The 24005-nt window shown below is 41.1% G+C and overlaps 4 protein-coding genes and 1 non-coding gene across 5 annotated transcripts; 3 read left to right on the forward strand and 2 right to left on the reverse strand.

Annotated features, from left to right (window-relative positions):
- Positions 1 to 635: 635 nt before the first annotated feature.
- On the reverse strand, positions 636 to 7024 carry rab24 (RAB24, member RAS oncogene family). The gene is made up of 9 exons (XM_044042864.1): positions 5899 to 7024; positions 4250 to 4434; positions 3887 to 3955; positions 3704 to 3782; positions 3053 to 3120; positions 2755 to 2854; positions 2384 to 2434; positions 2023 to 2082; positions 636 to 1866 (listed from the first exon to the last, which is right to left on the reverse strand). Exons 2-9 carry the CDS (start codon positions 4364 to 4366, stop codon positions 1799 to 1801), a joined length of 612 nt encoding a protein of 203 aa, XP_043898799.1. The 5' UTR covers positions 4367 to 4434; positions 5899 to 7024; the 3' UTR covers positions 636 to 1798.
- A 77-nt stretch (positions 7025 to 7101) lies between these two features.
- Positions 7102 to 11396, forward strand: pgrmc1 (progesterone receptor membrane component 1). Its single transcript, XM_044042865.1, has 3 exons — positions 7102 to 7443; positions 9211 to 9366; positions 10021 to 11396. The coding sequence occupies exons 1-3, from the start codon at positions 7149 to 7151 to the stop codon at positions 10113 to 10115; spliced, it is 546 nt and encodes a 181-aa protein (XP_043898800.1). The 5' UTR covers positions 7102 to 7148; the 3' UTR covers positions 10116 to 11396.
- Positions 11397 to 12459: 1063 nt separating this feature from the next.
- Positions 12460 to 12570, reverse strand: trnal-caa. The gene is made up of 2 exons: positions 12533 to 12570; positions 12460 to 12505 (listed from the first exon to the last, which is right to left on the reverse strand). It is a non-coding gene; the product is annotated as a tRNA-Leu (tRNA).
- A 221-nt stretch (positions 12571 to 12791) lies between these two features.
- On the forward strand, positions 12792 to 14754 carry LOC122779259 (cytochrome c oxidase subunit 7B, mitochondrial). The gene is made up of 3 exons (XM_044041430.1): positions 12792 to 12893; positions 13667 to 13782; positions 14550 to 14754. Exons 1-3 carry the CDS (start codon positions 12857 to 12859, stop codon positions 14631 to 14633), a joined length of 237 nt encoding a protein of 78 aa, XP_043897365.1. The 5' UTR covers positions 12792 to 12856; the 3' UTR covers positions 14634 to 14754.
- A 579-nt stretch (positions 14755 to 15333) lies between these two features.
- Positions 15334 to 23934, forward strand: pgk1 (phosphoglycerate kinase 1). The gene is made up of 11 exons (XM_044042875.1): positions 15334 to 15509; positions 17601 to 17651; positions 17810 to 17965; positions 18110 to 18254; positions 19602 to 19705; positions 19908 to 20027; positions 20618 to 20732; positions 21385 to 21564; positions 21656 to 21833; positions 21959 to 22057; positions 23221 to 23934. Exons 1-11 carry the CDS (start codon positions 15445 to 15447, stop codon positions 23259 to 23261), a joined length of 1254 nt encoding a protein of 417 aa, XP_043898810.1. The 5' UTR covers positions 15334 to 15444; the 3' UTR covers positions 23262 to 23934.
- Positions 23935 to 24005: the final 71 nt, after the last annotated feature.

Here is a 24005-nt window from a genome sequence, read left to right on the forward strand (position 1 = left end):
AGGCGACAGGAACAGGCGAGGAAGGAGGTAAGAACATGTTCTTGTTTCTCTTTTAAAGAGTTCAATCAAAAAGTGTCTGAGCTTCCTGATCAGTGAATGACTGTCATTGTTATTGCAGCTTCTCTTTCCTCTCCATTCGCCTGTGTTTCATTTTAGTGATTGCTGTCCCTGAGGAGGGAGGAGAGAAGGGACAGGAGACTGAGCAGCCAGCTGCTGGACTTTTGGTTTTCTCCTCCCTGTCTTTTCACGTTTCAGTTGGTTGGAGGTTACCGACGACCCCGTGATCGGGTTTAGTTTATTTAATCCATTTTTTCTTGTGCTGCAGACGCTACCCACCTTTTTATTATTTATCACCAATCCTTTCCTTTTGCTCACATCGTCTGAAATGACGAGTTTGTTTCATAAAACTAAATTGTTTCTGTGTTCAGTTTCCTCTTCTTTGAGGCCGTAACATTTCACATTTACATCTTTTCCAGTGTCGTCAAACGTAGCTCGCTAGTTTTAAAATTGTACATGTGATCAAACACATCAACCTTACCGAGTATTAAAAGTTATAAACTTGAATGTTTTTTTTGAAAGTTACATTAACGTCCGTTTTAAACCCGACACGATTGAATAAAACGAGCCTCGAAACGTTGTTTCCACAGGTTTTATTTTAGCATATTTGTTTGTCTGCAACACTCTTCAGTTAAAAAATATTGTGCTCAAAAATGTCGACTTACTCACACGACGACACAAAAGCAGCAGCAGGAGAAACTGAGATGAGTCCATTTATTTTCCCCACAACTGGCAGCAATAAATGAGTGACAGGACATTTGAGGAGAGCTGTAAATGTTACTCTGATGATGATGATGATTTGTACAATAACGTGTTTTTTGTGCCACAGCTGAGGGAAACTTTTCCACTCAGAGTTTTTAAGTTAGAGTTGAACGTGTCAGCTTAGCTTATGATGCTAATGATACATCACGGAACGATGCCGAGCTAATCCTGTCCTTTCACTGTGAGCTTGTCTGTAACTCCTCTGCCGTTGTAAGAATCCAGGTGTGACGGACGTGGATCTGGGGCTCGCCGGTCACATCCCCATCAGCTCTGCGTACATCCACGGGCGTCATGTGACAAATGTAGTGATAGCGGTGAGACACAGCTCCACAGACGTCCTCAGGTTGGACACATGCATGGTCCTGTGATTTGCCATGTGCATATAAAGACCTTTTATAAAGATAACACTCGTTAACATACTCCATTTTCAAGTCGACAAAGTACGGCTGAGAATGATCAGAATAAAGTCTGTGTTTAATAAATATCCTCTCCTCTTTCATCCGTTCATGTAGGTGCCGTTGAAAGTGTGCAAGCGTGACGACGAAAAAGCTTCACAAAAGAAAAAATAACTACTGTAAACGAAGCATTCAGCACCCTGGAGTGCACTGTGTCCACAACTAACAGCATCGGCTTCTCAAGAGGATCCTTGTTTTCAGGCAACGTCATTAACTTCCTCACTACTGCAGGTCACAGGTCACCGCGCACAGAGGTAAGGACATGGGACACATGTGGGTGAAAAGTGGAAGCGTTTGCTTTTTAAAATCCCTCACCAGCTCAGTAACCGCTGCAGTCACAGTGGATCCTTTTGTTCTTTATGGCACAAAAGAAATAAACACATCTAATAACAAGGTATTATGAGAACGGTCGGATTCCTCCTTCACACTTAGAGCAGAGATATCCAGCACCTGCCCACGTTTGACTCCAGCTGAGAGAAGGCCGTCGTTTTTCCACTTGTTTCACTTTTCAAGTTGCTCCAGCATCAGTTGTTGTGACAACAGCTGTAAAAATAAGAGTCTTTCTTCTGGCCCAAATCCACTCCAGTCTCTTCTGCAGAAAGAGACAAAGAGATTGACTTCAGACTTCCAATATTCATCTTTTATTTTTAGATCAAATGTCCATGTGTGTGCTTAAGAGGTGCAGGAGCAGCTCAAATCTAAGATGATTGACAGCTGGCTGTAGTATGACCTGTAATTACGTACTCACCTGTCATGTACTGGAACGCTGAGTTGTTGTAATCCTCGGCAACTTTATAGAATAACTCGTCTGAAAAGCAGAGGAACAAGCGGTCACTTTGCGTTATTTTGAGATTCAATCACATTCACACACCTACAGTTAATCTGTACTGCACAACAGCTTTATTTAGCTGGTTTGGAGGATTATAATGAAAATAATCTGGACCGTGTCCGTATCTTGTTCACATTTCAAACCGGTATGAAAATCCACACGTGTTCTACGACGAGTTTCAATATTGGTTCAATACCTCGCCTCGGTACTTTTTGCTGCTACGATGTGAATGTGAACTTGTGTTAAACGTGGTTTATAGATGAGTGAAGTTGTGACTCACCCACGTTTTTCCCAGTTTTACTCGAGGTCTCAAAATGCTGCGCTCCGATCTCTGTGCGATCAAACAAACACCAGAGAGATGAGCACGTAGGTCTTCATGTCAGGGTTCATGCACACTTTCCAAGGTCAAATTCAAGCACTTTTCAAGGACTACTTTCAAACGTTTCCAGCACCTTACAGCTGTGCTTAATATATACAAATATACATAATCAAAATGATTATTTTGTACTTTTTATCACAATAAGAGCTGGTATGAAACAGCTAAAATCCTGTATGTTAATAATCCAAACAGACATGCAAGAAGAGCAGTTTTCCTTTAGAATTATTCTCCAGTAAAAAAAACAAAAACGTCTACGTAAGTAACTCTGTTACCTTCAGCAAAGTCCTGAGCGTCATGGTAGTCGATTTGGCGCACGCTTCTGTCTCCCTCAATCAGATCACCTTTAGTGCCGCACAGGTAGATCTTACAGTGCTGAGAGTAAACGACACAAAAACAGCTGTTCTACTGACGTGGTTCATAAATTCAACTCTCAGAATAGACAATCGCTGCAATCGTGGACGTAAGGAATCTATAGAAAATGTTTGGTATCTTCACCAAATATTAAGTTGTGAAGTGACATCACTATGATGACGTCAGGACACGGTCACAGTGTTTCAGTCTCTCTCTCACCTCTTCACAGTTTTGCAGCTCTTTCACCCAGAAGCGAGCTCGCTGAAAGCTGCTGCTGTCCGTCAAGTCTGTGCGTGAAGAATGAAAACACAACCGTGACAAGACATCAACAGCAAAACATAGCTGAGGGAAACTTGTGCAACAGGAAAATGTGTCAATCTGTGCAAGAAGTACGCCACAAAAAGAGATTTAAAAAAAAAGTACAAAAATGAAGATGGGTATTTTTACCCACGGGTAGAAATGTGTCACAATATATTTGGGGATTTAACCATTTCATTGTTATTATTATTTATATTTTTTAGGAAAAAGAAAACACTAAGCACATATACAGGAAGTTAAAGAAGCAGGTAGTGTGTTGACCTAAAAGAGGACACAAAATTAAACATGACAGCAGTGTGAGTAATGTAGTGGGAAATGCCACCAGCTATTTTCAAAAAGACAAACTTCCCTAACTTGGAGCAAAGGTGACAAGAAAGCGTGACAGAAGCTAATCACAGCTGCAATTATGCAATATTTATGTAATATTTAGTAACACAAAAACTGTGTTGACATTGTTTCATTGCCTCTGTGACATCACAGAGCACAAGAGTTTGGAAGAAGGGGCAACTGTTTCCATAGATACCACAAGACAAGAGGTGGATGCAAGCTTACCATAGCAGACTATGGCTGCCCGGGCTCCTCTGTAATAGATTCTGCTCATAGCTTCATAGCGCTCTGATCCAGCTGTGTCCTGTGTGGAAGAAGAGCAAGAAAATAAGAACCACTGAGAAGAGAAGACGAGCGACGGGTCAAAATCACTGTATTAGACTGGTATGATGCAGCGTTTTATCTCACCCATACTCCCAGAGTCACCACTTTCTCGCCGATCTGGATTGGTTTGGCAACAAAAGCAGCTCCAATAGTCTGAAGGGCGGAAAGAACCGAGAGAGGAAATGCTTTAGATGGAAAGACTAAGTGTCTGTGTAGACTGTGGGCGAATGTGTATCCTTTCACAGACCGCATTCTAAATGTGCACTAATGAAGACACTGTATGTCATGCTTCTTACGAACAGCATGCTTAGGGTTAAATATATAAATAACAGCATCCAGAGTGACGGTCACACAGTAATTGCACAATGTCCCTGAGGCGACAGAGAGCAAAAAAAAAGGGAAGGTAATCAGACATGGAAATTAAAGAAGAGAGCAGCTGACACTCACGTTCTGATATGGACCAACCAAAAAGCGATTGTGAACATATCTCTCCACCAAGCTGGTCTTCCCCACACTCTCCTTTCCCAGCATCACCACCTTGGCATCCACACGAATTGCACTCATAGTGACAGTTTGGAGACCACAGCAGCAGCAGGCAGTGGTGACGGGGGTTAGTTTACTTCACTAAAGGACTGTTGGATGGAAAAAACAAAACAAATATTAAATCAAACTGAATTTGCTGCCGAACAACAACGTAACAGACGGCAGAATGTCTGATGGAAAAGACACAAATTCTGTTTTGCTGACATTCAGATTGATTATTAGATTTCAGACAGTCGGGCAAGTACTGAAGATCAAAGAAGAATTTGATTTATGACATCAAGATTAGAATCAGAAAGAAAGATGACAACGTTACCAGCATAGAGTAAAAGTGTCAATACTGAACAGAATTATCACTTCAACATTTGGCATTTCTTCCTACGACGTGTAACAATATAAACGATAGAAACTTTTTAGAAGTACGACTTTGATCTCAGATGGGAGACTTTGAAGAATTTATTGGAGAAAGTGATGTGAAAATCAAGAACTGTTCAAAGTAAAGGTCCAAAAAATGTTGCCTTGTGCCACTCAAATACTCAAAGTAATGGGGAGACGCAACATGACCAGATTTGACCACTTAGACCTGTTAGAAAAATATGAGGTGATCATTGTTACCACATCAGAATGGAAACCATGCAGGAAGTTACTCTGGAGGTTATTACTTTAAATATAATTATCTAATAGGTTATGAAGAACTTGTATAAGTAGGTTGATATTACAGGAAGAGCAGACACATGCCTGTACTCAGAAACACAAGCTGGATCCTGACATTTCAAAATCAAAGTTTTCAAAGCAAAACAAGATGAAAAGCCTGATACAACTGTGGATCAGAGAGTTAACAAAAGGTAGAGATTAGTTTTTCAACATGTAACCAAATACTGAACTTGAATAATCATTACAAAGCGTGTGCTAATCGAAACACATGTCAAATTCAACCTTTTTACTTGTTGAGGAGATGGGAAAAGAGCTTGAGACGGCCCTTTTTCACACTGATTTTTACATTACACGTTTAAATGATGACAAATGAGGTCAATAATCTTTTCACTGACATGCGTGTCTGCGTGTGACTGGTATAATTCACACTTCCTTTACAGATTGGCTTATTCATTGTGACCATGCCAGTTATTTTCTTGTTTGTTACTATTATTATTATTATTATTATTATTATGATGATGATGATTATCTTTGATATTGAAACCACTGTAAAATCCAAACTCTGCCACACTTTAGTAAACGGCACTGGCCTTTACTTATTGTAAACTTAGAAGAGTCATATTGTGTCTGAATACTATTTTAATCAAAGATTTCGCCTGTAAACACCTTGTGTTTTAGAAGTGGTTTGGTGAGTATCATTATTATAACGTTAATGAACTGTGCACACATACCTATATAATTGCGTTGACTCTTGTATTACATGTGGGTTAAATGTTATGCTTCACTTTGCTTGTGTCATTATGACATGGTCAAACCAGGAGTCAAAAGCATGACTGGAAATCTTGGGTATGAAGGCTAAGCTAGCGAATTTCAACACCATTTATAAAAGAGAGAAAACTCACCTTGCTGTTAGTTTGTACTCGTGGATTTCCAGAAACTCTATCGGGAGGTCAGGTCGTTATCCGTGGCTACCACACCTGTTTTAACCCGCTCATCTCTGCCCAGCCTCTGCTGTCCGGGCACAGACAGTGGCAGCTAGCTAGCCTTACTTACCTCACCACAACTGTTGTGCAACGCTACCGAGAAAATACGAGCACGTCGTTGAGTGAGGTAATAATTCAGACAGACACGGTGAACATCGTCCGTGGTTTTTACAAGAGCTCCATTCTCTGAATCCAGATAACGGACAGGGGACGTGCTGGCTGCCGCAATGCAGGCGGAGTTGTGTTTATGAGGGGAGTGAATATCACACTGAGCTTTGTTTGTTTGGGTGGGAACCACAGGCGAGAGAGGCGGTTTCTAGGGAACGGAAGTGTCCGAATAGCATGACACAATTACCGGAAGTTACGTAACCATTATTCCAAAGGTTGGATGAGTCGTCAGTATTTAGAGAAAACTCGTTTTTAACTTTTACCGTTACAGATTTACTTGACGTAATTTTTAATAGTCCAAACTACAATTTCAGATAATTATCTGCAATTCAGTAGTGAAAATGACGTCACAGATATCGCAGATATAAAAATTATGTATTGTTATTGCGGTATTGTGATGATGCTCATGGACACGAAATGGCCCCCAGGTTACCCCCAGGTTGAGTTTGTGATCCCTGGTGTTAAAGTGTAATAAATACCAGTTGATTTAGTAGAGTCTGCTGACACATAGTAATGGCAGAGTTGTTATGTTCCTGCAATGCCAGATGCGCTTCTAGAAGGGTTTGAGGTTTATTCCACCTAAATATGAGAGTTATCTTACTGTCATAAAAAATACTAAATACTACATTGTTTTACTAGTTATAGTTTTAAAGGCATATTCCAACCCAATTCGTTCTACAAATGTACTTTTGAAGGCTTCCAAAATACTACTTTTTCCTGACTAATATACTTTTAAAGGGCTATTCCAGACCTTATTTGTTCTACTAAGATACGTTTGAAGGGTTCCAAAATACTAATACAGTTTTAAAGTGCAGGGTAAAATGATAAATTGTGAGGGTTTAACATTATATGCCACGCCATTTTACTTATCGCGAGTGTGATTGGTCCAGAGAGTTAACCGTTGCCCCTGAGGCTGCAGCGGGGATTGGCTCAGGGATGCGTGAGATCCACGCGTCCCCACCCCGCACTCACACACTGCTCAGAGCCAGAGAGGAGCCAACATGGCTGATGCAGAGGGAAGCGACGCGAGTTCTGCGGGCATTCTTCAGGAGATCTTCACCTCCCCGCTGAACCTGACCCTGCTCAGCCTCTGCCTCTTCCTCCTGTACAAGATCTTCCGCGGGGACAGACAACCGGACCTGGGCGAGGTGGAGCAACCGCTGCCCAGACTGAAGAAGAGAGACTTCACGCTGGCAGAGTTGAAGCCCTACGACGGACTGGACAACGCCAGGATCCTCATGGCTGTGAACGGCAAAGTGTTCGACGTGACGCGGGGAAAGAAGTTTTACGGGCCAGGTGAGACGTTAACGTTAGCAGCTGTTCCGCGTCCTCGCTCCCGTTATCACGTCAACGCCACCGTGTGTCAGTATGTGTCCTTTCACAATCCGGTAGCATGTAACCGGTGACATTATCGAGCATAATTCGGTACATTTAGCATATTTCCGTTAACTTTTTGTAGCTCTGGGCTAACGCCACGCCCCCTTCACTTTGGTATCTGAGATCGTATTTCACAACAGATTGTCTGCTGTGGCCCTGAAAGCAGAGATCGTCTATGCGAGAAGATGAGTTACCACGCAGCAAACACAGTTCGTGAAGATGGCCTGATCGTCGCCATGTTTACAAAAGTTACAGGCGGCGTGGGTCGATGTGAAAATGTTAGGAAATGTAATTGCAATTGACAATATTATTGCGAAAAATATATACAACATGTCCTCATCATTCACCTGTCCTCATCATTCATTCACCTGTCCTCATTCCAGGTCAATGTACTGTACTGTACTGACTGTATGACTTCAGTCACACTAACATCACAACATGTATTTTAAAAGTTTGCTTTTGTGTGTGTGCTGTGGGTAGGGCTGTATTAGTTTAAGTGTAGCCGACAATAAAAAACTAAAAAACACCAGTTTACTGCTAAACTAGTACTTCTCAAAAACATTTCTGTCCTCTGGGGGGCATGACAGACAATAATAGAGAACCACTGTAGCTAAACACTGAGCCATTAGCTTTCCATACATCGGAACAGACTCACCTCGAGACTCCTGTGACACCAGAACAGACCTAAGCTTTACACTGAAGAGAATCTTGAGATTGTTGCCACTCATGAGAATAATACAGCTCCTGCTGTACTTTGCTGTTCTTCTGTGTCATAATTCACATTTCTATTCGCTGCAAAGAGCCTCGGAGTTACACCTCTGTGCTTTAGTCTTATCTCAGGCTGTGACCTCTGACCAACATGGTATCTGACTGTTGTTGACTTTTCACTGTCTGACTGTACACACACTGAAATGCTGCATCCGTTTTGCTGTTGGGCGTTTATTAAAGGTTTGCAGCCTTTGACTACAAATACTGCAGATTTAGTGTATGTTAACAAACTGCCAGTTGTGTATTTAGTCACTTTTAGGGTGGGAATGGTGCAAAAGCTACAACTGCCCTTAAGTAACTGCATTGGTAATTATCAAAATATGTGTTTATGTTTCTCTAATGGTTAATACACCAGTATGTACAAGCTCTTTGACCAGAATGATATTTTAAATGCCACAATATAATGTTATTATATATATATATATAATATATTATTGTTGTCCACACATTTTCAAAAAAATAGTAAAGCACGTTATTATTTCTTGATTAAGATGTTAAATTATGGTTATTTACTTGCATTGCTGAGCAGAAAAGTGAGTTTAAGTGGTTGAATGTTAATGCTTGATTTATTTCTGTCTCAAATTTAGATATAAAAAGGTGAATTCAGTTTGTTATTTGCCAAATAAATAACAATAACATTTTGAGTTAAATGTCAAACAAGTTTTTTAAGCACTGTAAATACAATAAAACATTTGAATCATTTAAAACTAAAAAAGAAAACACATCCCTTATTGTCTTCTGCATGATAAAAAGAGCCCGTCGCAGCCCTGTCTCATTCCATCTGCTCAGACCACGTTTCAAACTTTCAAACAAGTTTCCTGTTGAAAACTCTCTGAGAAAACGTTGCTTTGTGGGTTTTGTGAGTTTTTTTATGCAGCACAAAGAGATGTAAACGGTCTCGTCTCGTCTGTCTTACAGAGGGACCGTACGGAGTGTTTGCAGGCAGAGACGCGTCCAGAGGTCTGGCTACGTTCTGCCTGGAGAAAGACGCGCTGAAGGACGAACACGATGACCTCTCAGACCTGAACGCCATGCAGCAGGAGAGCCTCTCCGAGTGGGAGGCCCAGTTCACCCGTAAGTGGACATAGAACTGTACTGGACCATAAATACACTTATTATTACCATGGTTATCATTACTTTACCAAAGAACTTGATCAAATCACTGGAAGTAGTGAGTGATTTATCTATCGTTGCAACAATTTTGCTTTCTGAGCGACTGCTATGTAAATATTTAACTGTGTCACTGAGTAAATACACATTTTACTTAAAATTCCACAAATGGGAGAACCAGAAAAAAAGATATAAATAGTTTAAACTAGGGCCGCAACTAACGATTATTTTGTCGATTAATCGAGTAATCGTTTGGTCCAGAAAATGTCAGAAAATGTTGATTGGTGTTTGTCAAACCTGGAAAGGATGATTGTCCTCAAATGTATTGCTTTTGTCCAAAAACCCAAAAATGTCTTTCTTTGTCACACGGAGCAAAGAAACTAGAAAATATTCATATTGAAGAAGTTAAAAAATCAGAAAACTTGTTTTAATTCCTTTAAAACACTCAAACAGATTAATCGATGATGAAAATAGTGGACGATTTACTTAGTAATCGAATTATAATCGAGTGATTGTTTCAGCTCCAGTTTCCACTGGACATATTTTGCACCTGTGCCAGAATTCAGTGTTCTCCACCCAAACTGATTCACTTAATCTCTTTATTTTTCTCCATTACAGTAAAGTATGACTACATCGGGAAGCTTCTGAAACCAGGAGAGGAGCCCACAGAGTACACAGATGACGAGGAAGGAAAAGACAAAAAGGTGGACTAAAGAATTAAAAACAAACAAAAAGATGGAAAAATTAAAGATGCCTTAATGTTTTGACTTTGATCCTGATCGCTTCCTGTTGGGGCCACTCAGAGACGCGCACACACACACACACACACGCATATATATATATGCACACACACACATTCTAGTGTTTTTGGATCACTACAAATCCTGAATTTCTTCATGTCCATTTATGTTTATGTGAAGGTTTGATGGCACACTACAATAATAGTAGAGAACACGCAGTGCTGTCAGAGTCCAGATGAGTTACTGTCGACATAATCATGTGTATTCTAAGAATCAAGCACGTATGAGAGAGCTGCTGATGGTTCCATTGTCTGGTTAATAGTCTGAAGAGAAAAGTACATTATTATGTTCAGTGCACGTCAATAACAGCCCTCAAAAAAATGAGATCCACCGTCTGCAGCTCTGATGTCATCGTTGTTGCAATTGCTGCTGTTTTTGCACATTTTATTTCCTTCATCCACAACAGCTTGACTTAACAGCGTCTCATGACTTAGTTTGAATCAAAATGAAGAAAAATAATTCATTAGGAGTCAAAATCAAGTGGTTTTTCACCTTCAGGTTTATATTTTGCTTTTTTATCATGTTGTTTAATTTTCTGTTTTTGACCAAGATTTTTGCTTAGCTTATAATTATTTACTACCTTTTGTAGAAAAAGTTCTAGCAAAGTCCTGGCATACAACATTTTGATGTCAAATCCATTCGTCAAATACGTTTTCATTAACTACTCCTCATCTTCACCAATCTTACCACGTTCACTACTAGTAGTTACTGTATATATGAGATTATGAGAACAATGACATTCAGTTGATTGTAACATTCCAACACGTGTATGTGTCTGCTGAACTGATGATTTGTAATTCTCACTCTGACAATCCAGGTTTGCTGTATGCAGTGCAGTTTGTGTGGAGACTGACGACTGAAATCAGTCTCCATATGTGACTTTATTATTAAGTAAACATATTTGCCATTTTATTGTCGGGGAAGTGAGGAGGAGGAAACTTTTGTGTTAAAATGTTTTTTGATGGAGGAAAGTAACGTGCGATGAAATTCACAAACATCACTGAACGCACGGCCGTCGTTTGTCAACAGTCGAGGCGTAAAAGCAGTTATTGCTAATTTAATCGCATCATTTCAGGCTTTGAAACAAAAACACTTTGTCAAACGCAGAAGGAGAAATGTGCAACTAAATATAACAATAGTGGTATACTGATATAATCCTGGTATTGTGATTTAATAAAGAAAACCATAAAAGGACTTGTCTGTTTCTCTGTGTCTGATAATTATGTTTTGACTGACCGTGTATTGAAAATAATGTACATGTTAAAAAGGGACTGACTGAAAAAATATACATTATTATGGACCAAACATTCATTGTCAAAATAATTCAAGTGTGTACATATATATACATATACATGTACATGAATAAATTATAAAAAAATATGTCTGATGTGGCATTTTGGCATATCTTACATTACATTACATTACATTACATGTCATTTAGCAGACGCTTTTATCCAAAGCGACTTACAAAAGTGCATTTAAACACACATTACATTGTAGCTCTAACATTATACATTTAAACCATACCATACAATCAAGGGAAGGGTGAAGTCAGAGCTATTTTCATCTGCAACATGCAGCTTTGCCAATGAATGCTGCTGAAATTTTACACACGCCACCATGAAAAGTAAAACTCCTGCATTTTGTACTCATATTTTGTTAATATTTGACCACAGTAACCACTGGATTGTCATGGACGGCAGTACATTTCTTTAGTTTTAATGAGAAGACTGATTCAGACAATCATCTGAACAACCTTGGGCCCATTGAGCCATTATTTAAAAGTTCTGTCACAAACCTGGGAGTCAAACTCGACAGTGACCTCAAAGTTAATAGATAAATCAGTGCAGTGACTGAAGTAGTTTTTATCAGCTTGGTCAGATCGATTATTCAAATTGCTGCTGCTCATCTACTGACATGTGAGTACATTACACTGATACTGGCTCCCTATGCGTTACTGGATTGGAAAAAAAAAAAAATTAATTAACAGAGCTTTCACTGTTTCTCACACACTTCTGGTTTTTAAATATTGTTTCAACACAGTGTTTATTTTCGTTATTGTTTTTAAATGCTTCTTTTATTGGCTTTTATGTGTGTCTTTTAGCCCTCATTAGCTCACTTATTGTTGATTTGTATCATGCACTTTTATGCACCCTGTGGTTTTAAAATGTGCTTTATAAATAGAAACGGGATTAGATTGGACTGAAAACGATGCAATTGGCATTCACTGACATTGTTTATAAACAAAAAAGGTATGTGTCAGAAGTGGGATTCGAACCCACGCCTCCATTCGGAGACCAGAAGTCCCGTTCAAGCGGAAGGAGCTTATCCTTGAGTCTGGCGCCTTAGACCACTCGGCCATCCTGACACGGTGGTAGACAGAACGTCTATGATCCTTTTATATCATACTCACATACACTGACACTCATATTTTATAGATGTTTTTGTATTTCTGTTTGATTTGTAATAATTTAATTACATACACATACAACTATAAAAACTACATGTAGTTGTACTTTACTGAATATTTGTGCACGTCACGGTAGTTTTCCTCTGCGCATGCTCATATTGCCGTATCCGCTGAATGTGTACGTGCGTCGGCCATATTGGACCTCCGTTCTTCAAGGGTAACTGAACACACAAGGCGAAGCAAGATGTACCGGTTTGCCAAAGCTGCAATCAACGTTACCGGTAAGTATATATTTAACATACACACAAGTCCCGTCTGTGTGTATATGCAATACGGCAGATTTAAGTTATGTCTACGTTTGGGCGGCCTTTATTAGGTTGGTGACCGCGGTGTGCTAACAACCTGCGTTGCCAGCTAACATTAGCATTTCCTTGTTGAAGTCGTTATACGTCTTCAATCACACTCTGGTGTGTAAACAAAATGTCTTAATTATGTTTTTCCTAGTCAAACTACTAAATAGTAGTGTATTTGTGTATAAGGGTAGTATTTCAGTATGTGTGTCTTTCCGTGAGAAGTCAAGATAAGGATCGTACTACTTTCTCAGACATATCCGATAGTGCATCTGAGATAAATGTCTCATTCCCACAACAACAGAGGAAGTTCGATTAAAAAAAAAATTAAGTTGACAAAAAGTCGATGTCAAAGTCACCTCCTTTATGACAAAATAAAAACCCTGTGTTTCTGTCCATTTGTGTGAGTAAAAGATCTGAAATTTAAAAAAAGTCAGCATAATGATTTTAAGTTTATTCTTCATTTGACCAAGTGGATAAAAAAAAAAGGGTTAAACTGCCCCTTAAGTTCTGCTGGCTACCAGATATAGAAGCTAGTACCAGTGAATTTGTGGCACCATTGTCTCAATGAATTACACAATTAAGGAATTATTACACTTTTTAAAAAATCTTCTTCTACTGCATTCTATTATATTTGTATGTATTTGGATTATATTTAGCTTCATGTATGCATTACAGAGTCAATTTTTATTGTTGTCACGCAGGTCAGGCAGTGCGGCAGGTGAGGCATGGATCCTCTGTCCGTAAGGACTTCCACTACAAGTATGGCAATGGCCTGATGGTTGGTGGGATTGCCTTCTGCGGGGCTGTGTGGTCATATGTAAGTAGTGCAACTTTGTGTTTGTTTACAAGTACGACAAAGAGAGTGTTTGGTTTTTTTATCAGTAAGCTAGGACTGTTGAATGCAACAGATGTCCCTAGTGTTTCATTGTTGGAGAATGAAGCTGAAGCATGGGTGAACTGTAGCAATGCAGGAAATCTTTATAATGTTTGTGGTGGCACAAGTCAAAGTTAATGTATTAATGTTCAACATAAATGTCACATTTGCATGGAAGATCTTCTCTAGCATTTTCTTGGTTGCCTAAAAAGTACAGAAACATTCTATATGACTTTATCACTGACGGAGCAGAGTAAGAGGAAACCTTAGTCGGGTGTTTCTTTACATTTTCTTTCTACTGATGGTTGTGTAGATTTCCTCAAACATAGTGAGAATCTTCTGTAAAATGTGTTAAGTCATATATTTTAATAAATAACATAACAACATCATTATGTGACCTTATAATTAGGTAAATGTCCTTGTTAGTCATCAGTTAAGATTAACCACAAGAGGGCAATAGGAGTATGTTCAGTAGCATACTACACTGAATATGTACTGAGTCCACTCACAGGATGAAGATATTTGTTTAATAAGTGCTACAATAATGCATCATATATTGCTAAAGATATTTTAAGTAAGGAAGGTTTGTGTTGGATGTGTATTTTATATGAAAAAGTGTTTGGCTTTATATATTTTAGAACAAGTTGAACAATGAGATGACGTGAAAAAATATTTTTGGATTATATTATGTTTTCTACCTTTTTGTGCAGGTCCTGACACAGACTGGCATCGTCTGGTATCTGTCACCAGTTGGAAAGGTCATGCCCAAACCATGGAGAGAGACCGAGGAATAAAGAGCCACCATGACAGACTTATGTCTCACCCAATAAGCCCTCTTGTTGTACAGATGAATAATAGACACTGAATACTGATTCCAACATGTTACTTTGTCGAAATAAATTAAATGTGATTCTACCGATTGTTTCGTCTATGGTGTGAATGCTGATCGTATTAGTTACAATTATGTCATAATGTTTTGTGGTTGCCAACATTTCATCAGACATGCATGCACTACATTTCACTACGGTTTTGCAGCGAAGTAACAGGTTGGGGACATCTTTATCATGCAGGGCAGTGTTAAAGATGATGGAAAACACTGGTTGTCCTCTTTCCTTAACCCTAACCCTAGAATCCTCAAATAGCCCTTGAAAGTTGCGTGGAGCTGTCAAAATGTCCTTGAAAATATAAATTTGAATCAATGTTTGTCCTCGTGCTACTACTGCTATTATTGCTCTGAACACACTCGTTGTATTTCACGTGGAAAAACCACAAAAATATTACAATATTTTCCCATTCTCATGTTCGCACTTAGTCAAACTGTTTGAAAACAACTTTAAAATCGTGAATGAATGACAGTCGATGGACTACAAACAGCGGAACTGCTGCGTTCGTCAGATAACTGACATCAACCCCATCCAATCAAATGCAAGTTTGTCCTCACGCTGCAACCAATCACGTACGGCGGGTGGGTGCTTTGCCCCGCCCCGCCAGTGTGTCTACGCTCCGCACTAAGGTCAACGCTGTCACTCGGTGTCTAACCAGCAGCCGGTCAGTCGCAACAAGCGGAGAAACCCAACTAAGCCCGAACCAGAACCAACCAGCATCATGTCTCTGTCCAACAAACTCACCCTGGACAAAGTGGACGTGAAGGGGAAGCGCGTCGTCATGAGGTGAGCGGTTTTTTGGTGCTATCACCTGCTAGCTTGTGTCGCCGCTAATCGATAATTAGATTATTTAACGTTTGATAACTTCAGCCCCAAACTTAACTTAACGAGCCGTTTTTACTTTACCTTGACTAGTGTGGTGTGAAGATTCAGAACAGTGATATCGACGGTATGTGAGAGACAGGAAGTGAACTCGTCGGTTGTCACGTTTTCCATCCATGTTAACGTTACGTGCCTGTGAGGGGATGCTGCATGGATGCAGCTAACATCACTGCAGTCACTGCTGTGTCACCCAGGACGAGTTCATATCACTTATTAACAAGGGCTGAAGGGGGGGTAATAAAATAAAGGACATAATGTTTGAAACAGGAATCATGTCCATTCATTTATTTTGTCCCTGGTCATCTACTGCCCCACCTCCCCCTGTGCTGGTTCTGTAGGGCCCAGCCCGAATTTGGAAATCACTGCTGCAAGTGTCCTACATTAAATCTGTTTAACCAACATCAGTGCAGCAATCCAGTCCATCAGATGATCATATAAAGATGTTTTTCTACAAAACAAGACGAATAAGGTGTTTTAAAATGTCAAAGATATGATTCGAGAGCAGTGTTGTTGAAAGTGGATTAAATGTTAGGCAGTGTCTACCAAATAAAAGCCATGTAAAAACATGAAAAGACATGCTGGAATGCAAAGACAAGTTAGGTAAAATGACGAAAACTAACTATTCTTCCAGTGATTCTGTTCCTTTTTTTTCAATTCGAAGCAAATATCACCCCATATTTCTGTATCAGGGCCCTTTAAATGATGGCTGCAGTTTAAAATCCCCAAAGCAATTGCCCAGTGTTGATGTTTTTGAGGAAAAGCAAGAAAATCTCTCATTTTAAAATTGTGGCCACAATCAGAAAAGTTCAAGTTTTAATGCCCTGGTTTAAATAACTACACAACTCAATTAAACTCACAATGAAAGACAGTAAAAAGTATTGTTCTGCCATCTACATTTGTGATGTGATTGTGACAAATCATGAAAGGCTTTTGGCAAGAGAATTGCACTTGAACTTGACACCTGTGTGGAAATGTCAGAGGAGCCATTTTGATTCATTCAGCCTGGTGGTGGTGGTGCAACAACAGTCGGCATAGGACAAGGTTCACTAGCGGCAGCAGCAGCCCCCCACTCAGTGTTGTAAGGTTGAGATTTTGTGTACTGCACTGAATTACATCATATCACACACAGGGCCTGTCATAGCATGCAGCCTGTATGAGTTATTGACGGTACAAGGGGAGGTGCTGGCTCAGAATTGTAAAGAGGGAAGGTGGTGTGTTGCTATAGAGACTTGGCAGTGCCTCACAAATCTGTTAAGCAGCTACATTTGTGGAGTTCAAAAACACGGAGGGCCTTGTTGGCATCAGCGGTTGAGTTTAACTGAACAGATGAAGCTGAAGCAAAAAATGTGATCCTAGATAACCTAGCTGTGAGTTCAAACGAGACGTCCCTTTTGTCCATGTTCATCAGCTGTTGAGGAACCGAGCTGCAGACTGTTGACAAAGACAAAGTAATGCTGATAATGGCCGTGTGTTTGGTATGCAGTGTGTGTGTGTGTGCAGGCTGATCATGAGTCTCGGTGCATCAGGTCCACAGACAGACAGACGGGAGGGAGTGGTTATGTAACTGACTGGAGTACAGCGGGATGCAGCAGTGAACGTACATCACTGCTGAGCTGAATGTACAACCAGCTCTGTGGGAAAGAGCAGCTGTGTATAAGTAACTCTGCTGCTTCTGAGAGTAGACATAATTGTGAAAGGGGTTTACCAACCCTCTGGAAAATGAGTCAAGACATAACTTGATCACATAGGGGTTGAAATCTTGACTAGTCATTCACAGAGCACTGGTAAGTAGAGACTCTTCAGGTGGAAATTAGTCATGAATGCCCACCGGTCTCACAGGTAGCATAAAGCTAAGCCGGGACAAAAGGACTTTTGTTTACCTCTGCACTGGTGTCAGTGAGTGCATCATATTTTATTCAGAGTTGAAAATCAACACACTACAAACCTCTTTTGTCTGTCTGTTTCCTCGTGTTAATGCAGTTTACTGTGTTTCAGGGTCGACTTCAACGTTCCCATGAAGGACAAACACATCACAAACAACCAGAGGTAAAGTGCCTTTCATCTCTACAGCTGTCTGTTCTTTTGGTTCTTAACTGTACGTTAAGTTATTGTGAGCTTCATAGGAAAACATCTCACACTCAAACATGGCTCTTGAATGTAGTAGATTATGCTTTAGCTGAGTACTTGTGCTCGTTGTTTCTCAGGATCAAAGCAGCCGTTCCCACCATCAAACACTGCCTGGACCACGGGGCCAAATCTGTTGTGCTGATGAGTCACCTGGGTCGCCCCGATGGAAACTTCGTGCCCGAGAAATACTCCCTGGAGCCGGTCGCTGCCGAACTCAAGACCCTGCTGGGAAAGTGAGTTCACGGACTAAATAATGCATGAATGGTTCCGTTAGTCAACGCTCTGACCGAGTGTCAAGAATGTCTGTTCTGTAGTTTTTGTTTCATCCTGCAAAGGTAATGAATTAACAGCAAACATAAAACTCTGTGGCTCCTTAGGGATGTTGCCTTCCTGAAGGACTGTGTGGGGCCAGACGTTGAGGCCGCCTGCGCTAACCCAGCCGCCGGGTCTGTTATCTTGCTGGAGAATCTCCGTTTCCATGTCGCTGAAGAAGGAAAAGGCAAGGACGCTTCTGGAAACAAGGTGAGCCTCCAGCAGCCAATGGATCGGTTTTGTTAATTGTTCAGGCCCAAAAATGTTCTTCTGCATACATTAGAGAACCAAAATGTACTCACGTATTAACCATTTGAGACAAAAAAATCTATAGTTTCCAGTTAATTTATGATTCTGAGGTTTCTTGTGGAAGGTAAACAGATCCTGGAATATATCTAAACTCAGTCTCTGCACATTTAGTGACAAACCTGGAGAGACACTGAAGGCATGAGTTGCAACGAAGCTGTGTGTTTGTGTTATTTCAGTCAAAAATATTCCATGTTGAGCAAATGAAAAGCTCTTTACAGTAAATATTGTCCAGAGAGGCTTCAGTTTCTTTCTCTCTCCAACAAACAAAAATATCTCACAGCTGGATCACGAGGATAAAAATGCACAGTCATTCCAGCTGCAGTGTCTCTCAGAGAGAGCTGAGTCACCATGTTCAGGAGTACTGCAGTATGAGGTCTCACACAGACTGTCAGAAACACCTTGGATTCTCTTAAGATTCTTATTCATGAGAATCTCGAGATTCTCTGGTCCTGGTCCTGGTCCTGGTCCTCTGTGGATCAGCTGCCCCGGCCTGCTGACATTTATCCTGAAGGTCAGAGGGTTGTCAGGGTTGGATGTGTTGCTTTTTCTGTCCTAACTTGGTATGCGGTCCTGCACGGTCTGGTTTCTACTGTACTACAGCACTGTATCACACTGATTTCACCATAAAACTAGTTTTCAACCATTCCACGTTCTAAAATAGTGTCTCCAGTTATCAAACCTTTTGTAAATGAAGCAGACAAATCACAGTAGAGCTTCAGCTAACACGCTAATGCTGTTTTGTAGATTGGCAGTACGGTATCATTTGTCGGGGGGGAAATGTCCCCAAGCTGTGACCCGACACTGAAGAACACTCTCGACCTTTTTCTGCCCTTCATTTCCACAGTCATGACCTTTGCCTGCTAAAGTGCAGCAGGAACCTGATCCACAATACAGCAGTCACTGAATACTGAGCGTACACTGTATATAAACATGTATTCCCACAGTTTTCCATCAGTCACAGAACTCACAAAGCCTCTTAAATAGACTAAACTAAAGCGAGTCCACTTGCCTTTAGCTAAAGTATGGAAGACATTTACAGATGCATGTTCAACAGTAACTAATTAATGTGAAGGTACTTATAGTCAGCTTGTTAAAATATGCTTATCCATGTCTTGGCTGGCATAACAGCTGAGTTATCAGCCTCTGCCAACGCTGATGTGATGAGAACCTGTTCACACTGACAGAAAATGGTTGCTTCGCCACGTCTGACTCTCTTCTCTCTTGTCTCCTGTCTTTCTCATCCCTCAGACCAAAGCCTCCCAGGCTGAGATCGACTCCTTCAGGGCGTCTCTGTCCAAACTGGGTGATGTCTACGTCAACGATGCCTTTGGCACGGCCCACAGAGCCCACAGGTGAGCAGCAGCGCCTCAGCTGTCGGGGTTCAGTGGTGAGCCATGCAGGTCGTCAGCAGTGATAATCCAAACATGATGTACTCGAGCACCGTCATTTTAACTTGGTGAACCCTGCAGAAATGACGATGATGATGACCCTGCTTCATCCTGCCCCAGCTCTGTTCCTCTCTTGACTGCTCCTCTTCCTCTTCCTCTCCCTCAGCTCCATGGTGGGAGTGAATCTGCCCCAGAAGGCTGCTGGTTTCCTGATGAAGAAGGAGCTGGACTACTTCGCCATGGCTCTGGAGAAACCTCAGAAGCCCTTCCTGGCCATCCTCGGAGGGTGAGAACTGTTTGTTTTGAATCGTTCTGTGAGACTCACACAGAAGCTGTGTGGATGCAGGCATAATGCAAAAGTGAGGTATGAAATATAATCCAGGAAGTCCAAATAAAGAAAGAATAAAAATGAATTTAGCAACGATTATTCAGGCATTTAATGAGTTCAAACGAAGAGTGTTTTTCCTCCAGTTGTTACTGTGGGGTCGTGTCCCTCTCCTGCCTCTAGGTGTCATCACACCGCAGCCTCTTGTTAGAATACGGTCCTGGAATAGAGACGATAAGCTTATTATGTAATCTGTGGCTCTCTGCTCGGCACACAGTGTGCAGAGATGAAAGGTCACACAGTACTGTACACATACTGTACGTTTATGATAATACAAGGATATGTTGTCATGAGGCAGGTCTTCACTCACTGTATCTACTGTCATATTTTAAAATAAATTGACAAACATCATTCTCTTTTCATCTTAACTCTGACACCTCAGTGTTGATCACATCACATCTGCCCAAATGGAGCAAAAATTGTTATTAAAAACCAGTGTGTGTGTGTTTGTTATCTATACTTATGTTTTTCTCCTTCTGTCCGTGTATCAGAGCAAAGGTCAAAGATAAGATCCAGCTGATCAACAACATGTTGGATAAGGTCGACGAGATGATCATCGGCGGCGGCATGGCCTTCACCTTCCTCAAGGTCCTCAACAACATGGAGGTGAGGGGAGTCTGAGAACGGTCAAATATCAGTATTTCAAGGTTCTTCACAAGTTGAGTGTCTTTATCAACGCTGGCGTCTTTCACACACACATGCTTGTGAAATCGAGATTGTGTCTGAGGTCAGTCACAGGTCATTCATGCCATTGCTTCAAACTTTTGAAAAGACCAACCTCTGCATGGCCAGATAGCACATTTGGGCAATCTGTTCCACAAAAGGTTCTTTATTCCAGGTCAGCTTTGGGTACGTGCGTGATTCTCAGTCTCTGCTGTGACGCTTGTGAAAGGAAAGCAGTTCAGTGTGTTTGAACACCAGCCATGTTGGGGTGGAGTGGCTCAGTGGTTAAGACCCTACCTTGTGTACCAAAGACCTCATGGTCGCAAGTTCGATTCCACCCCTGGCTAATTGTACTTGATTCCATTGTAAGTCGCTTTGGATAAAAGCGTCTGCTAAATGACATGTAATGTAATGTTCACTCTAATCATACATTTCCACCATTAGACCTTTGTACGTATAGCTTTCCTCTTGCAGTTAAAAAGTGATTGTTTGGTTTTCCTTTTTGCTCCAGATTCTAGTTGCATCTGACGTTTGTGTCTCATGTGTTGTGTAAAGTTGTCATTTGATTTCCCTGCTCTCCTTCTCCTTTTGTCAGATCGGTACCTCCTTGTACGACGAGGAGGGAGCCGGCATCGTCCAGGATCTGATGGCTAAAGCCAAGAAGAATGGCGTCAAGATCACGCTGCCCGTCGACTTCGTCACCGCTGATAAGTTTGACGAGAAAGCCACCACTGGCACCGCCACGGTCGCTGCTGGCATCCCCGCAGGCTGGATGGTGAGGAAACATTTTTATCTTCATCTCATGCGGTTTTTCCACAGTGTTGTCGTCATATTTTAAAAACCATCTCCTCTTCTCCTCTCTGCAGGGTTTGGACTGTGGAGCAGAAAGCTCTAAGCATTACGCTGAGGCTGTGGGCCGAGCCAAGCAGATTGTGTGGAACGGCCCCGTCGGTGTGTTTGAGTGGGAGAACTTTGCCAAAGGGACGAAGAACTTGATGGACAAAGTGGTGGAGGTGACCAAAAACGGGTGCATCACAATCATTGGTGAGGAAGACGAGAACGCGTGGAAGGTTTTTGTTTGTAGTGTCTTCGTCAGTTGTAAAAGTAAATCAAGGGAACTTCTGAAAAGTAAAGTAAACCGTTTTAATCATGTGTGTGTTTGTGTCCAGGTGGGGGCGACACCGCCACCTGCTGTGCCAAGTGGAACACAGAGGACAAGGTCAGCCACGTGAGCACAGGAGGCGGAGCCAGCCTGGAGCTGCTGGAGGGTGAGTGACAAAAAGAGGAGGGTGTTTGTGAAGCGGGTCACCGGGGTCGTCGCCTTCTGATGTTTTCTCGTAAAAAGATCACATTGATGTCAGTGAATAATATTCCCGGTTACTAGACAATGCGTCATGACTCCAGAAATACCACAAATCATGGTAAATGCACAGGATTTGGCATGCGCTCTTCTCATTACTGTTACTCCTAGACCGTTTGTGATATCTAGAAAATTCAAAAACTATGGACTGGCGATCTGTCCAGGCTGAGATTGGAACAGTGACCCCTTCGACCCTCATAAAGCTTAGTAGAAGATGGATGGATACCGGAAAGCAGAGAAATAGAGCTTTGTCATTACGGTAGAACCTCAGGACTTCCTCAGAACACGCGTCCAATCACAGACAAGATTCACCGTCAGCTTCTCAGGACTGTGATTCCTAAACGGTTGAATAAATAACTGCCAGATATGGAAAGGGAAAGTCGTACAGCCACAAATCAAAATAAATCCAGGCGGCCTGATTATCATGACGGTCATGAGAGGGTTAAAAGGCTTTGAGTTCATGTCCTGGTGTTTGTCTGTCCTCGTCATTGCAAATATTACCTTTTTAAAGATCAGTACAAGTTGAAACTATGATATGGAAACGCTTGCTCCACACTCTCACCATCAGTGCTTGTCTCGTACTATCTTTTTTTTTTTCTTCTTCCTTTCTTCAAAAACCCTAAAGATGCTCATTCACAGGACAACAAAGAAGAAATATTACATTGTACTAGAGCGGCAACTAACCATTATTTTTATAATCAATTAATCTGTCGACTGTTTTCTCGAATAGAGTCACTGGTCCAGAAAATAAAAATGTCGGCTAGTGTTTGTCAAACCTGGAAATAAGGATGTTCTCAAATGTCTTGTGTTTGTCCACAAACCAAAATGATTCAGTTTTAATGATTTCTTTGTTTTATCGAGTAAAGAAACAAATAAAATATACGCATTTAATGTTTGAATCATGGAAAAAAAGCTTCAAACCGATTAATTGATTATCAAAATAGTTGACGATTCATTTAGTAATCAATTAATAGTCTTTTAATCAAGTAATTGTTTCAGCTTTACATTACATTACTAAATGATGATGATGATGATGATGATGATGCTGACTCGCTGCCTCTGTGTCCTCAGGTAAAGTCCTGCCTGGCGTGGACGCCCTCAGCAGTGCTTAAACTTCCCTGGTCAGCTCACTGGTTTGTTTGTGTGTGTGTGTGTGTGTGTGTGAGAGAGAGTGTATGAGTGGGAGGGGTAGCTACTCAACCAGACTCCATGAAACCTGCTTCAGCAACCACTCTGGGTTTTTTAGACGTCTGTTTTTAAATAACCGAGACGTGTGAAGACTAAATCAGAACAAACGGTTTTTGTGACTGCAACACAACTGTAACACAACTGTAACACAACTGCAACACAACTGCAACACAACTGCAACACAACTGCAACACAACTGCAACACAACTGCAACAACTTTCCAAAGCGTCGTCGTTGCCCGACAAACTTAAACACTGGCTGAAGTGTGTGTGTGTGTGACAGAGAGAATGTGTGTATTGCTGTGTCACTTTTCCATCGCTGCCCCTGAAATGTCACTGCAACAATTTAGAGAACATATATATATATATATATACATACATATATATATACACATAGAGCTCGTTAGTGTGTGTGTGTGTGTGTGTATGTATATATGTGGGTGTCCCTAGATGTTCTATTTTCTGCCCGTCGGCACCGATGTTGGCTCTGGTCCCGTCTTCTCTGGCTGTTGCTTTGTGAGCAGCATTGGACTGAGATGTGGTTTCCGTCTCAGACGATCTGTTCAGGTCAATAAAAGTGTCTGTGTAAAAAAAAAAACTCCTGTGACTGTTTCCTTTGTGTGAACTGTGTTTGTCAGTTGTTCTGTCGGTTGAAGGCGTTCCTGTTCC

The sequence above is a fragment of the Solea senegalensis genome, linkage group LG13, assembly GCF_019176455.1.
Source record: "Solea senegalensis isolate Sse05_10M linkage group LG13, IFAPA_SoseM_1, whole genome shotgun sequence".
Taxonomy (NCBI): domain Eukaryota; kingdom Metazoa; phylum Chordata; class Actinopteri; order Pleuronectiformes; family Soleidae; genus Solea; species Solea senegalensis.

Excerpts from the sequence above, each read along its gene's own strand:
- pgrmc1 (XM_044042865.1), top strand. The coding sequence starts at position 7,149 with ATGGCTGATGCAGAGGGAAGCGACGCGAGTTCTGCGGGCATTCTTCAG. Across the intron at positions 7,444-9,210 it reads AAAGAAGTTTTACGGGCCAG|AGGGACCGTACGGAGTGTTT; the intron begins GTGAGACGTTAA and ends TCTGTCTTACAG. Across the intron at positions 9,367-10,020 it reads GTGGGAGGCCCAGTTCACCC|TAAAGTATGACTACATCGGG; the intron begins GTAAGTGGACAT and ends TCTCCATTACAG.
- LOC122779259 (XM_044041430.1), top strand. The coding sequence starts at position 12,857 with ATGTACCGGTTTGCCAAAGCTGCAATCAACGTTACCG. Across the intron at positions 12,894-13,666 it reads AGCTGCAATCAACGTTACCG|GTCAGGCAGTGCGGCAGGTG; the intron begins GTAAGTATATAT and ends GTTGTCACGCAG. Across the intron at positions 13,783-14,549 it reads GCGGGGCTGTGTGGTCATAT|GTCCTGACACAGACTGGCAT; the intron begins GTAAGTAGTGCA and ends CTTTTTGTGCAG.
- rab24 (XM_044042864.1), bottom strand. The coding sequence starts at position 4,366 with ATGAGTGCAATTCGTGTGGATGCCAAGGTGGTGATGCTGGGAAAGGAG. Across the intron at positions 2,083-2,383 it reads TAAAACTGGGAAAAACGTGG|ACGAGTTATTCTATAAAGTT; the intron begins GTGAGTCACAAC and ends TCTGCTTTTCAG. Across the intron at positions 1,867-2,022 it reads AGCGTTCCAGTACATGACAG|AAGAGACTGGAGTGGATTTG; the intron begins GTGAGTACGTAA and ends CTCTTTCTGCAG.
- pgk1 (XM_044042875.1), top strand. The coding sequence starts at position 15,445 with ATGTCTCTGTCCAACAAACTCACCCTGGACAAAGTGGACGTGAAGGGG. Across the intron at positions 17,966-18,109 it reads CTCAAGACCCTGCTGGGAAA|GGATGTTGCCTTCCTGAAGG; the intron begins GTGAGTTCACGG and ends GTGGCTCCTTAG. Across the intron at positions 20,028-20,617 it reads TTCCTGGCCATCCTCGGAGG|AGCAAAGGTCAAAGATAAGA; the intron begins GTGAGAACTGTT and ends TCCGTGTATCAG.